Source organism: Crinia signifera, chromosome 4 (assembly GCF_055691185.1).
Source record: "Crinia signifera chromosome 4, ASM5569118v1, whole genome shotgun sequence".
Classification (NCBI taxonomy): Eukaryota; Metazoa; Chordata; class Amphibia; order Anura; family Myobatrachidae; genus Crinia; species Crinia signifera.
Window position 1 is genome coordinate 11297294 of NC_139220.1, and position 15111 is coordinate 11312404.

General features: G+C 47.5%; 1 protein-coding gene across 1 annotated transcript; it reads right to left on the reverse strand.

Annotated features, from left to right (window-relative positions):
- Positions 1 to 10022: 10022 nt before the first annotated feature.
- Positions 10023 to 14621, reverse strand: LOC146073694 (E3 ubiquitin/ISG15 ligase TRIM25-like). Its single transcript, XM_083181083.1, has one exon. It carries the CDS (start codon positions 14541 to 14543, stop codon positions 12957 to 12959), a length of 1587 nt encoding a protein of 528 aa, XP_083037209.1. The 5' UTR covers positions 14544 to 14621; the 3' UTR covers positions 10023 to 12956.
- Positions 14622 to 15111: the final 490 nt, after the last annotated feature.

The window sequence follows — 15111 nt, forward strand, 5'->3', positions numbered from 1 at the left end:
TCGCGGGCTTCACAGATGTCCGCGTCTGCTCGCCACGCTTCGGGCTCGGTGGCTCGCTGCTTAGATGCTTTAGCATCTAAATTTAGATGTACCCCTAGTCCCAACTAAATTCAGAGGCTTTAGCGTCTAAGTCCAGAAACCCCCCCCCCCCCCCCGGCTTCTTAGCGGCTAGCAGTTAGTCGGGTTTCAGACGCTAAAGCGTCTAAGTCCAGAAACCCCCCGGCTTGTTAGCAGCTAGCAGGTAGTCCGGTTTTCAGACGCTAAAGCGTCAAGGTTTTAGCGTCTGCATGGGGACACGACCCCTTCGTAGCGGCTAGCAGGTAGTCGGGTTTCAGAAGCTTTATCATCTGAATCCTGACTCCCCCTTCTTAGCGGCTTGCAGGTAGTCCGGTTTTCAGATGCTTTTGCGTCTAAATTTAGCGTCTGCATGGCTGACTCCCCCTTTGGTAGCGGTGTGCTGGGGGGTGCCTGGGGTGTCCACTTTTACATGCCCCCGTTGTCAGCGGTGCGCAGGGCGGCCTATTTCACTGTGGAACTACAAGTCCCACAGTGACCTGTCAGCGCCTGGGCAGCGCGCTGCTGCTGCTGCCCGGCCGCTACGCTGTTAACGTAGCTGTCAATACGTAGCTTACAGATAGAGCGGGACGAGCCCAGTCAGGCAGAGCTAGAGCTGCACGCGCACAGTTAAACAGAGCCTCTCAGGCTGCCAAGTTTCAGAGACAGACTGTGCGCGCGGCAGCGCCGTGAAACTACACAAGTACCGAAAAATCATAAAACTATACTTCCATTATCATACGTGAAGATCCATCCTGTTTTCACATCAACATTCAAGACTCTTTTGATGGATATGATACTCTAATTATGTAAAAGAAGGAGGACTTATGATGGTGAAGCCGGTTTTATTACAAGTAAAACAACAAACATTTCTACAAACAATATCCAATAAAAACTCCAGACAATGGATGCAAAGGGAACAATCACCAGCATAAGTATCAGAACTGGTTTTTAAGCAGTTGATGCAATTGTTTATCAATAGTCACCAGTCCGGTGCCTGGGTAACAGGTCTGGGACAGCTGCAAAAGGAAACGATCCTTAAGTCCTCCTTGTCTGGTCACTCCGTGCCACAGGATGGATCTTCACGTATGATAATGGAAGTATAATTTTATGCTTTTTCTACCACCCCCTGACGTTATTGTTAACCACAATCTTCCTTCTCACCTGGGGCGCCGTTTGAAGTTATATTTTCTTTACTGGTAATATTGTGCAATTCTAAGGATTTGGGAATATCCTTTATTTATAGCTTATGTGGCAGCCTAAGTAGGTGCTCGGGAAAACATCCATATCTTTTACCATTTTGGTACTGCCCCCTCCCCTAGCGACGCTACCCCACCCCCCACTCCCGGGCATACCGCCGCTGCTGCCACCCCCCATGCATACAGCCGCAGCCACCCACCCTGCCATACCGCCACCCCCCCTCCCCCCCCCTGCTCCTGGGCCAGTTCCAAGAGACAATCCTCCCTTGTTTGTATCCATTCAATGTTAAATCCTGATGGTAAATTAGCATCTGCTAATATACTATCAGACAAATTCGGCTGATTTCCCATCAATAGAACACGGACGTATCTGGCCATGATTTCTATGGTGGTGTGCTCATTTACTATCATTCATACTGCTGAATTCATCCAGTAGTTCAAAAGAAGATACGACTTGAAAATGGGGAATTTCGTACTTATCGATAATTCCCTTTCTCCGAGTCACCAGGGGGCACTGCAGTCAGTGACGTATTGGGATAGAGCTGGTGTATTGAGGAGTCGGCACTTTAAGAATTTTGATGTGGCTGGCTCCTCCCCGCTCTATCCCCACCCAGACCTCAGTCTTAGAAAAACTGTGTCTGAGAGGAGGAGAGAGCAGGGTAGCTCCAGGAAGGAGGAGGAAGAAGAAAGAGGTTAACACAAGCATAACTATAAGAACATATTCAACCACAAATAAACATATGCAAAAAAACAGGAGAACAAATGCTGGGAGGGCGTGTAGTGTTCCCTTCTGACTCTGAGAAAAGGAATTCGGAAATCGGTAAGTACCAAATTTCTAATTTCTCCAGCGTGCAGCAGGGGACACTCCAGTCATTGACATATGGGGAACTACCCAAGCTTTACTCCCAGGCAGGAGAGCGGAGGGACTCCTGGAAAACTGCCCTACCGAAAGAAGCCGCAGAACTGGCACGGTCCTTATGGAATATTAAGAAAAGAGACCTACAGGACAATACCCCCAGTTCTGACACTCTATGCTCTGACACTAGAACAAGAAAACATGACTGTCTTCCAAGCGAGGAACTTTAAATCCAATGACTTCAGGGGTTCAAAAACCTCTGTCTGGAGGAAGGACAAAATCCCATGGCTTCGTCAGAGCCACAAAAGGGTGTTGTATGTACAGGACTCCTTTTGAGGAAAATTTGAACTTCCGGAATTAAGGCTAGGCGTCTATGAAAGAATACTAAAAGTGCAGAGACCTGCACCTTGAGTGATCCTAACCTAAGACCTGCCTCCAGGCCAGTCTGTAGGAAATCTAACAACCTAGAGAGACTAAATACTACCTCAGGTAATTTCCTGACCTCACACCATCTCACATTCCTCTTCCAAATGCGATGGTAATGTTTTACGAGCTTTCATCATTGTGGGAATTATAGCTGGAGGAATGCACCGCCTCTTTAAAAGGTCAGCCTCAACAACCAAGCCGTCAAATGCAGACACTCTAAGTCTGGGTAAGAAAATAGACCTTGTTTCATCTCGGCCAATCCGGAGCTATTAAGATTGCCAAAACGGACTGTCTTTTTATTCGTTTGAGTACTTCTGGAAGCAGAGGGAATGGAGGGAACAGATACACTAGGTCGTAGCTCCGCAGGATTGACAGTGCATCCACTGCAACTGCTGCTAGATCCCAGGACTTGGCGCAATACATTGGTAGTTTGTTGTTCAATCAAGTATATCTGAATGGTCCCCCACCTATGTGTGATCTGGTAAAATACTTCCTTATGCAATGCCCGTTTTCCTGGGTGAAAGTCCTGGTAGCTGAGAAAATCTGCTTCCCATTTCTCCACCCCCCAGTAGGAAGCCTGCTGAGAAATTGTTCGTGTACATCTCTGCCTACTCGAGGATTGGAACCAACCAGGGAGGAACCAAAAGTCGCTGATCAACTTTTGGTTCCTCCCTGGCAATTTATGTAAGCAACTGCCATTGCATTGTCTGACTGAATCCGGACTGACTTGCCCTCGAAAGATTGTGTGCCTGGAGTAACGCCGATCTTATTGCCCATAGCTCCAAGATGTTGATCGGCAAACTGGCCCTCGGAAGAGTCCAACCACCCTGAAAGGGGTGGTCTCCCGTTAACGCCCCCATCCTCGGAGACTCGTGTCTGTCATGAGAACTGTCCATAAACAGGTCTTGAAACTGAACCCCTGCAGAAGGTTCTGCGTACAGAGCCACCACTGAAGGAAGGAGTGAACTTCTCAGGACAGAACTTTCTTCTTGTGTATATGTGTATTACTCCAGACTCTAGGAGTTTTGAATGGAGTCGCAAAGGGCGTTTTGAGATATTTCCTGTGCTGGAAGGCCTGTGGTAAAGTACCATTTTGGTGGTCAATAAGCTAATTCTAGCTTGTAACCCTGTAAGATTATTTGAAGTACCCAGGAATCCCTGCAGTGGGATTTCCATGCTTCCAGAAAAAGCATTAGACGAGCGGCCACCTTCGGATCTCCCAAGTGAGCGGGAAGCCCATAATCCCACTGTCTTCTCTGCAGGCTTAAAGTCCTGTCTGCGGGCTGTGGTTGGTACAGTGGGAGCAGCTCTGGTTCTTCTGCATCCACAAAAGGAGGAGAAAACTTCCCCTTGGTCTGCCTCTGTAGTTTGAAGCACCTCAAAATGCTCAAAAGTATGTGCTAGAAAACTGCAGACTTGGACAGAGGACAGAAGGAACACAAGGAAAGTAGACTTTCCCCCATGGACTGTGAAATGAGTTTGTCCATCTCCGGCCCAAAATGCAAATCACCCACGTAAGGTAATCCCTCTACAGCCTTTTTAATCTCTGCCTCCAGGGCTTCAACCATATGGAACCCCTGGTTAGGATTGCAGAAGCTGATATTTTAGCTCCTAATTCAGATATGTCTGCTGCTGCTTCCCCCACATAAGTAGCAGTGTCTTTGATAAACTCTGCTAACGGTAAAAGTTCCATTCTGGACCTATTCTGCTGCAAGCCTTAGTTCCTCCGCCAATTTTTCCATGGCCCTTGAGACCCATGATGAAGCTAAGGGTGGCCTTAATAGCACACCTGCAGTGTTGTAAACAGATTTTAATGTAGACTCCAGTCTGCAGTCAGGGGCCTCCTTTATAGTAACCGTCCCCGGGACTTGCTGCAAAGTGCGTTTCGATAAACGTGAAATGGACACATCAGGAAGCGGAGAATTTTACCATTTTCCCTCTACTCAGGAGAAAATGGGTACAACATTTTCATGCACCTAGAAATTTGAAAATTGTTACTTGTTACCTAGAACGGCGCCGACGATTTTGATCCTAGGCATCGCAAGTAAAAAAATTGCGTCGGTCGCATCACATGCGGCCAAAAAATCGCATGCGATGCGACCGACGCGATTACCGCGATTTTACATAGGGAACAATGTTAAATGGCCCAATTGACCCGATTTCACATACGGAACAATGTTAAATGGCCCACAGACCCCAAATACTCACCCTGAAGTGTGAAATGGCCCCCCCAATTGTTAACGTCACCCCAAGATCAACGTCAACCCGAAGCGTGGTGAGCGCAGCGAGCCCGCGAGGGGCGGCGGTACGCGTCCTCCAACCTTTTCATACCCCCACTATCCACGTCGGCGTGGAGTTGAGAATAGAAAGTGTGCCGAGTGCAGCGAGGTCCGGGGCTGGTTCCCAAAATACGGGGGACAAAATGACTAGGGGTCCCCAGTATTTTAAGAACCAGACCCAGGCCAAACCAGCCAGCAGGGTAATGCCACAGCCGGGGGGAGACTTTTTATACAAGTCCCCCCGGCCAAAGCATTCAGCCCTCTGACCGGTCAGCCTGGCCAGGGGTCCTGGGGGAGTGTGGACCCCCCCCCAATTAAGGGGTCCCCCCCCTCCAGGACTTACCTGACCAGGCTGAAGCCTGGTGCTGTCCTCGATGCCCCTGGGCGGTGTGCATCGAGCTGTAAAAAAATAGATGAAAAAAACTATTGTTTTTTCCTGTGGAACTATGAGTCCCAGCAAGCCTTCCCCGCAAGCTGGGACTTGTAGAACCACAAGTCCCAGCCTGCGGGGCATTAAAGGGCCCGCTGGGTCTTGTAATTCCACAGTAAAAAAAAATAGTTAAATAAATACACACTGACACATTAGAAAAATAAAAGTTTAATACATACATTACACAAACACACTGATACTTACCTATCTTGATCCCATAGGTAGGTCCCAGGGTCCGGTCCGGTGGCTTGGTTCCGGGGCTGGTCCGGGTCCGGGGCTCCAGGGCTGAAGTGTCCGGGGTCCTGGATCCGTAGTAATCCAAAGGGGTACCTGGTGGAGGAAATCCTACTCACCTGTCCTCTGGCGTCCACCCCGGCATCTTCACTTCAAGACGCGCTGCTCCCGGCTGCTGGTACCCGCTCTGCTCCGCTGTATACTAGAGACGCAGAGATCCTTCTTCCTTGGCGTCTCTGCTCAAAATGATTTCTGGCCAATCAGGAGCCGAGAAAGTCCCTATAGTAAGCCTAAAGAGCTAAAAATGTTGTCGACCGGGCTGTCGGGAGGTAGACCAAATGCCCAAGTCCGAGGGTCCCCCTGTAATAAGGACATAACCATGCCCACTCGCTGGGACTCTGAACCAGAGGACCGGGGTCGAAGTCGGAAATATAACTTGCAGCTTTCCCGAAAGTTAAAAAAAGCCCTCCGATCTCCTGAGAAACGATCGGGCAAATTCACTTTCGGTTCCAAAACCCCTGGATCTGGAGGACGCATTTACTTTCAAAGATAAATCCCGGACCATTTGGGTTAACCCCTGGAATTGATCCGAGAAGGTCTGAGGAGTGGGATTCATCGCACCAATACAGCAAAAACAAACAAAAAGTTGTTATATAATACCTCTTATAAACCTGTTTGGGCCGGTTTTAATGTTATGATTGCTGCCTGGGTGCTGGGGGAGACTACAGGAGGCAGGGAGCTGGAGGTCAGGTGTGAACCCGTAGCCGGGACCGCTGTTTAGAACGGCCACAGTGAACCCTACACTGACTCTATTGAGTACCCCGGGCAGATGACAAACCCCTGCGGGAACTAGGCTTCACCTGTGGCCGCCGCGTCCTAAGGAGCGAGTTAAGCCAGCTCCAACCTCGATGCAGCCAGGTCTTATGGATGGACAAGAGGTGAGCAATCGTCAGGGCTAACTCAAGAGGACGTTCTAACTAACGGGCCTAACTGAAAGATGCCCCTATCTGCCGGCACCTGGCCAATGACGGGAATGCGACCCAGTCGCAAGCACCAGAGATGGAGTATGGGGAATCTCCACACAAAACGGAGACAAGGCTAAGAGGCGAATCCCCAAAACAAACCAGGACTGAACGGGGAGACCCTGCCTATTAAATGCATAGAAAGGACAAGCATAAGGAAACAAACGTAAATCAACTCCACGTCAAGGTGTGGATAGTGGGGGTATGAAAAGGTCGGATGACGCGTACCGCTGCGCTCTCCACGCTTCGGGTTGACGTTTATCGTGGCGTTGCGTTAACAATGGGGGGGGGGGGGGGGTGCATTTGACATAATAATTAACCATGAGGGTGGGTATACAATTAAAAATCAGGTCTGGGGGCATTTAACATTGGGTCCAATGTAAAAACCGGGTCGGTCGCATCGCATTGCATCGCATGCCATATAATGGCATGCGATGCAACCGATTTTTAAATTGTACAGAAACGTCTTTGAAGACGGTCTTGTCTGATTGGGTCCCCTCGCATACCTTAAGTTAAGGTATGCGAGGGGACCCGACGGGCGCCGTGCTAGGAAACAAGTACCGCATTCCGTTTTTGGGATGCAGTTTGGAGGGGGGATCCAGCAGCCTAGACAGGACCCTGGATTCCCTTGGGACACAGCACATACAGTAAGTGCATTTTTATATACAATACTAGCCGCTGGGGGTTAAACCTTGATCCCGCCCGCTGCAGCCTTCGAACTGGACTGCGGCGCACCCACACCCCGCTGGGCAACACAGCGCAGTCACCGCATTCTGCCCCTGGCACGCCAGGGGTTAACTTCAGTGCTCTGCTGCAGCCGCCGGAGCTGATCTGGGGCTGCAGCGCTCTCATGCCCCTGCTGGTGGCCTCTCCTTCTTCCGTGACGCCCGGGGCAGCGCGGCGCAGTCACTGCTCCCTGCCCCCAGCACGCCAGGGGTTAACGGCGGTGCTTCGCCGTAGCCGCCGGAGCTGACCCGGCACCTGCAGCGTGGGTGAGTCCCGGCTCCCCCTGGCGGGCGCCACGAACTGGGGAATCTAGACTTCCAGCGCCAGCCAACTCTTCAGGGGAAGGGGTGCGCAAAGGGTGTCCGCTAGAGATGGGTCGTTCGCGAACGAACAGGATCTTTTGAACGGATCCCACGCAAGAGCGAATGAGCCGCTGATCCCAAAAAGGTGATCCGGTTCAGTTTACAATGCATTTCCCTTATCTCAGTGCTGCCACCTGTGGCAGCTGAGATGTACTACCTCTGTAGACTGAGTACAGTGCTGTGACTACAAGTGATAGAAAGATTAGCTGCTGTTGCCAGGGATGGCCATCGGTGCAGACGCCATCGATGGTTGCCATTATGGTGATTCTGCGCCCAGCCATCGATCAGTGTTTTTACTCGGTCATGTATATTCCCCCTTTTTTTAAAGCGAGCCGAGGGTTTGTCTAAAAGACCCGTATCTTTTCACCGAGCGGCGGATCCCGGCTCAGCTTAATGATCCGTTTCATCTCTAGTGTCCGTGGCTGTCGGTGGGGAGCCGGGGCCGCGGCGCCCAACACAAATAAAAGCAAACAGTGCGTGTTTTTGAATTTGGCGCCAAGCGCCCTTTGTCTGTCCAGGCGGCTGGGGCTGAAGGGGTTAACCCTTTCAGTCCCACGGCCACCATTGTCCTTTGCCCCACGTGTGCCGGGGTCTCCGGCCACAGGGAGCATGTGGAAAATTTTCCCACCTTCTCAGGGGGCCGGGAGGGTAGGCAAGTATGTACGAAGCTGATCACTGACATATTGCTGGTACATACTGATCGATGGTCCAGCAATATATATTGGTGGTTCAATTGAGTGGCCAATATACTATGTCTATGCATCTTATGGGGTAAAATGACTAACTGAAAAGAGGTGATGTTGCCCATAGCAACCAATCAGATTCTGACAATTATTTTACAGGAAGAACTATAGAAATGATAGAATCTGGTTGGTTGCTATGGGCTACATCACCTCTTATAGGGCCAGATGTATCAAGCTTCCAAAAGTGATAAAGTTGGAGGCCCCTAACAGTCATTTTACAGACTGAGCTTAGCAATGACAGTTAGGGGTCAATTAGCTGGTTGTCCCACACCAACTGGTCGACATGCACTAAGTTGACAATGACAAAAGGTCAACGTTGCCCTAGTTGCTATGCTATGGATGCTATGAATGCTGTGTAGCGGTCACTGGGATGCTGCGTGTTCTGTTTGTCAGTCACTGGGATGCTGTCTGAATTGTATGGTGGTCACTGATATGGTATCTGTACTTTATAGCAGTCATTACCCATAGGCATGGGCAGGAGCAGACACAGGGGTGCTGCTCTGGGAATTCCTACTCTGCTGAGTCACGGACTACCTCCTTCACCCCTTGCTCTGAGACATCGACCAGGATGTAATGGCAGCCAATTTTGGGAGAAGTTTGCCTAAAAAATCTGACATTTAACAAAATTGGGCAATATAATAATATAATAATGTTCGAGTTCCCTAAAAGTCCGATGCTTTTAGCTCTTTATAAGAGTTGCCAGGAAAAAGTTGGATCCAGATGTTTTCACCGTATTAACCACACAACTCAGCCAATGTAATGAGAGCTGAGTAAGAAAATCAGACACAAAACAGCTCTAAAATGTCAGACATTATTAGAGCTGTATTTCTGGGGGCATTAGTTGTATTTAGCACTATACAAAATCAACTCCAAGCATACAATTACAGCACATAACAACAAATAAACATTTGTAAAATGATTCTTAAACTTAAAATGCAAAACATAGGCCCTTATTCAGATCTGATCGCAGTACAAATTTGTTCTCAAAATGGGCAAAACCATGTACACTGCAGGTGGGGTGGGGTGTGTTAAAACTGAAATCTAAATTGCAGTGTAATAATAATGCAGCCAGTATTTACCCTGCACAGAAACAAAATAACTCACTCAAATCTAACTCTCTCTATACATGTTACATCTGCCCCACCTGCAGTTCACATGGTTTTGCCCCTTTTGAGAACAAATTTGTACAGCGATCAGATCTGAATAAGGACCATAGCTTGATCTGTCAATATAGCTCATGTACTGTACATGTAAATGTTTCACTTTTTCCCAGTCAAATGCATCTTATTCACGATAGGATGCAAAACAGATGCACAGGCAGCTTTTGCTGCTTCAAATGATATTCAGCATGCCTATATTCTGTATGTAATTGCAACTGTATCTGCATATTAAATGTGATGCTACAGTGTAAAATTATTTGATATGCAGATACTGTCACATACAATGATATTCAGCATGCCTATATTCTGTATGTAATTGCTACTGTATCTGAATATTAAATGTGATGCTACAGTGTAACATTATTTGATATGCAGATACAGTCGCATACAATGATATGCAGCATGCCTACATTTTGTATTTAATTGCGATTGTATCTGCATACCAAATAATGTTTAGTAGACTTTTTAATGTTAACAAAGTATCACAGAACACAGCAAACCTGCACAGCGCTAGATGTATGTATTTATTTATTAACACTTACATTGCGCAGCAAATTCCGAAGAACTTCCCCAAGGAGTGTAACCCCCAAGCGCTGTGTCGGTGTACTGAGGGATCCTCTCTAAATAGCGCTCTCAGCCAGTACGTCACACGACAGAAGCACAATACATACATTACAATATAATAAAATAATAGATTGTATACATATAAGACAGATAGAAATAATGCAGTTTATAAGGATTTAGAAGACGCAGAAAATAGCAGATTACTATTCCAACCACTTTAGAATTGGGCCTGCAGCCTTATATATAATTATACTGGCACCCAGCACCCCCAGACACGGGACGAGGGTAAAAGGGGGTCCGGGAAGCAGAATAACCTCATTCTCCCTCCAATGCTATGCACCATTGTATTTCATGCCTGCAGAAGCACACATGAGCTCACCGGGTGCGGTATAGGGTTCTGACAATTGGGATCCCGACAGTCATTAGCCCGAGGTCAGGATCCCGACTGCCTGGACTCAGACAGCATGGTGAGCGCAACAAAGCCCATTGTGGGATTGCTGCGCTCGCCACCTATTCTATTCTCCCTATATGGGGGTCGTGGACCCCCACGAGGGAAAATAGCGGGTGGCCGCCGGGCACCTGTCTGTCAGTGTTTTGACAGTCGGGATCCCGACGTTGGGTAAATAACTGTCGGGACCGCGTCCGGCACCCGAGCTCACCGTGATTATACTGCGCCCATTCAGCCCGGGGTTTGCACATGTGCAGATACGTGCTTGCGCAAATCCCAAACATCGGTGAAGGAGCCAAATTCATCTGAATCGGCCCCACTGTGTAATAACAGCAGTCTTTGTATCTCAGTCTCGGCTCACCCTCTTTGGGGTGAGCTGTGGATAAGGGTGAGAATGTTTTTTAGTAATCATTTTTTTTACCAAGAGACGATCATAGAAGTGAGAACGTACACGAGGTTAACTTGCATTTGGAATTTATTGCATAGGCATCATATTTATTATTATGTATATTGTGCTGAGTGAGAATAAGATTAATATCAAAGCAAATAGTTGCCAACCAATAAATCCCATATTGCCGGCAGTAATGTTAGTATCAATATCTGTTACATTACCCAATATAGATAGTTATATAATGTTATATAGAAATATCTCCCAACAAGCCGTCATAGTGCGGGGAAGTCCCCAGGGTTTCCTGATTGAGAGGAAATGAACATATTGTGTTTGAATGAAGATTCACATTAATATTAGTACATAGTCCTCTATGTAGACAGAACTCTTCTATGGTTGGGATGTGTGTGGGGGGAAGGGGATTGCGATGTTTTTTAACCATCGATGATTTTGTTTTGATGGTAGTACTTTTACCATGAGATAGCGGCATTCCGATGCTTGCCACCATCGAATGGTAAACATTTGATGGTGATTCGATGGTCCCGCTCCCCGATCAGACTCGCTGCTGTGCTTCTGCGCATGCGTGGCCGCGCTGAAGATACTTGCGCATGTGTAAAGAAGGGCTTTGTTTTGCGCATGAATCATATTCATTTTTTTTCTATCGAATTCTTTTGATGCGATGGTCAGTTACCATCACACTGAAAGATTCAATACCAGAAGCCCACCCATCATTTGATGGTGGGCTTCTGATGTTCTTCCCTAGGTGGAGTGGGCATGTAAAGTGTTGGCAGGAAGATGTGTATGTGAAGGATGAGAGGGGGTGCAATGTGGCGTGCCAGGGACAAGTAGGACATAGGGGTATGTGAGATGGAAGCTGGTCTTGTGGTTTAAGGACAGGTGGAGAGCTGGCACTTTGCCTAGGGTGCAGAAGAACCATGCACCCCCCCCCCCCCCTCTACAACACTACAGGTGAGTTGGGTATATCTACATATATATATATATATATATATATATATATATATATATATATATATATATATATATATGCAGTGGTCGAAGTGGAAATTTTGAAGTGGGGGTATGGAAATTTTGAAGTGGGGGTATGGAAAAGTAAAGAGTGAATATAGTGCGCACCTTCGGACACCCCCCTGTCCATCAACGTCCCCTGCCAGACTGCCCCGTTGTACAGGGGTATTACAAAAGCACAATATGCGCTGCTGAGTGATCAGAGAGCATCCTGAGGGGGAAAAAAAAGTTTTTTTTTTTATCTTCAGATTAAAGTGGCGGTATGGCATACCCCCGTATACCGCCCCACTTCGACCACTGTATATATATATATATATATATATATATATCTGTCTGCAATTTACAGTCCTGATTTTATTAATACAGTGCCAATTCGAAGACCCCAAACAGGCAGCTGAGGTAAGGCTTGGGGGGATCGTGTCAGAGTAGAGCGGGGTTTGAACATACTAGGTTGGGGGTTATTCTTTTCAGAATGTACATATGTAAATGCTGCTAGGTAAGCTCTTATGCCGACACAGTACATAGTGGTAAGTGACAATTGTGTTATAAAGAGAGCGCTGTATAATAAGTACAATTATCACCTCAACTAATAATGGTAATTATTCTTAATGATACTGACAGATATCACAATATTAAACAGTCAATGAGGCATGCTGGGAGTTGTAGTCCAGCCTATCTTGTATTATTTGAGGAACAGTCAGTATAAAACTACAATTCCCTCTAAGTAGAGACTTAAAGATACAAAACCCCATTCACCACCTGCATAAATCACAGCCAATAGGAGCAAGTGCTGCACACTGGAAGCCAATCACAGCTGTAGGTGAGACAGAGGGCGGAGACATGCCAAAGAAGTATATAAATATTTATAATGAGAGTTTCTAACCCAGCAATTAGAGAACACATCCAGGCACACTGGTCACCTGACTACACTGGAGGAGGGGCTCAGATGTAGCTCCTCCCACTGCTTAATTCTATTGGCTTACAGTCCCACTAGTTGTATTCCCCTTCCTGTGATATCACGAGTCTCTGGGCAAATTTCTTATGGTAATTTCTTCCAGCTCCTGACTCCACCAGATATAGTTATACATCCGCTCCATACATATAATGCAGCATGGAGGGGCTCAGTGAGGGTGGCATTAAAGGTGTGTAAGTGTCTGATGGGGTCACACAGAGAATAAAAGGACATCTGTCCTGCCTCATAATCCAGGTATATCCTCACTCTGTCACAGGGGATATTGTCAGGTAACTGGATCTCTCTCCTGTCATGTATCACTGAGTAATGATTATACCACGTACGCAGACACCAGGACTTGTTATTATTACCAATGTCTGACTGATGTCCTCTCCTGTCTATACTGGGATAACACATCCCCACCCTCCACCACGCTGACTTACTGCCATCCACCTCCCAGTAGAAGCGCCCTGAGGAGATTCCCCTGGTGCTTATTACCTGACCACACTGAAATCTCTCTGGTGTTACTGGGAGATTCTGGTTTGTACCTGACTCGGAGGCAGATTTCCTGTCACCTGATATCTGTATATTGTTACCAGCTGTGGTTACATCCAGTAATAGGTCTGTAGCTTCCTGCACATAGATCCCTGTATTTATCCCTGTTATTATATCAGATAATGTGTGTAATGTCTCTGAGATGAGTCCCACATCCAGACCTCCTGCACCACGGACCTGGTTATCATTTCTCTCTGTGTCCTCAGTGTCACACAAGTCCCCTGTGTCCGGTTCCTGTAGGACAATCACTGGGTCAGGCATGTTACACAGCTCCTCAATGTGACGCATCTTCCCGGACAGCTCGTCCTTCTTTATTTCCAGCTGCTGGATCAGATCAGAGACTGAGAGTGAAACGCGCTGTTCCTGCCTGGAGATCTCACTCAGGACTCTCTTCTCCAGGTCTTCCAGCTGTCTCCTGATGTCACTAAACAAGGCAGTGACTGTCTCTGTTACAGCCGCTGCTTTTCCCTGATCCTCTCTCCTGTGCTCCTGCAGTGTCTGGACTCTTTTCTCAGTCTCCGCTCTTTTTGTGGTCAGTTTCTGCAGAACATTCCTCAGCTTCTCCTTCTTCTTCTCAGAGGCCTCACCCAGCATCTCCACCAGGTGTCCCCAATGTTCTCCATCGAGTCCCATACAGTATACACAGATACAGGCAGCATCCTCAGTGCAGTAATACTCCAGGACCTTCTTATGAACGGAGCATTTCCTGTTCCCCAGGGCAGTGGTGGGGTCACATAAGACGTGTGCTGCTGACTTGCTGTGTACTCTCAGGTGTTTATCACACAGAGAAGCCTCACACAGCAGACAGGACTTAGCAGCAGGTACAGGAGAGTCCACACAGTAAGTGCAGCAGATCCCAGTCTCCTCCTGATCTGGCCGAGCAGACAGGAACCTCCCCACTATGTTACACAGCGTTATGTTCCGTATCAGTGCAGGACGCTCCTGACACTCTGCTCTGCACTCAGGACAGCTATAAACTCCAGCCCCCTCCTGTGTATCCAGCACACGATCAATACAGACCCGGCAGAAGTTGTGGCCACATCTCAGGGTTACAGGATCTGTATAAATGCTCAGGCAGATGGAACAGTCCAGCTCCGGTCTCAGATCAGCAGACGCCATCGCTGCAGCAGGAGGGAGAAATGAAAGTGAAAGTCTCTGACACTCAGATACCAGTGAGGTCACATTCTGCACACGGGGGGGGGGGGGGGGGGGGGGGGGGGGAGCTGTCACTCAGATTATAGCCACAGACTCAGTTACACCAATCACAAAAGCTAGTACATAAAGAGGCATCATGCAGGGAATGTACTTAGAATAAAGACTAATTTTCTAAGATAATTATTACGTTACACTAGACTCAATTAATTTGAAATACAGGTTTTTGTTTATTGTGGTACAAAATGTAAAAAAATACTGATAAAGATGTAAATGAAAGACTATTATCACTGTAATTATCTATTGTATCCAACGGGCATTGTCCAAGGGGGATACGGTCACTAGGTCCACAAGGGGAAGGTCCACATGCATTGGGTTGGCTAGTGATGGTCAATATGAATTAATGTGGACCCACCTGAAGGTCGACAGGGTCATTAGGTCGACATGGGCTAGGTCGACAGTCAAATGGTCGACATGGGGTTTTTCACATTTTTTGTGCTGACATGTGCGGACAGGCGGTATTTCATGCCCTACC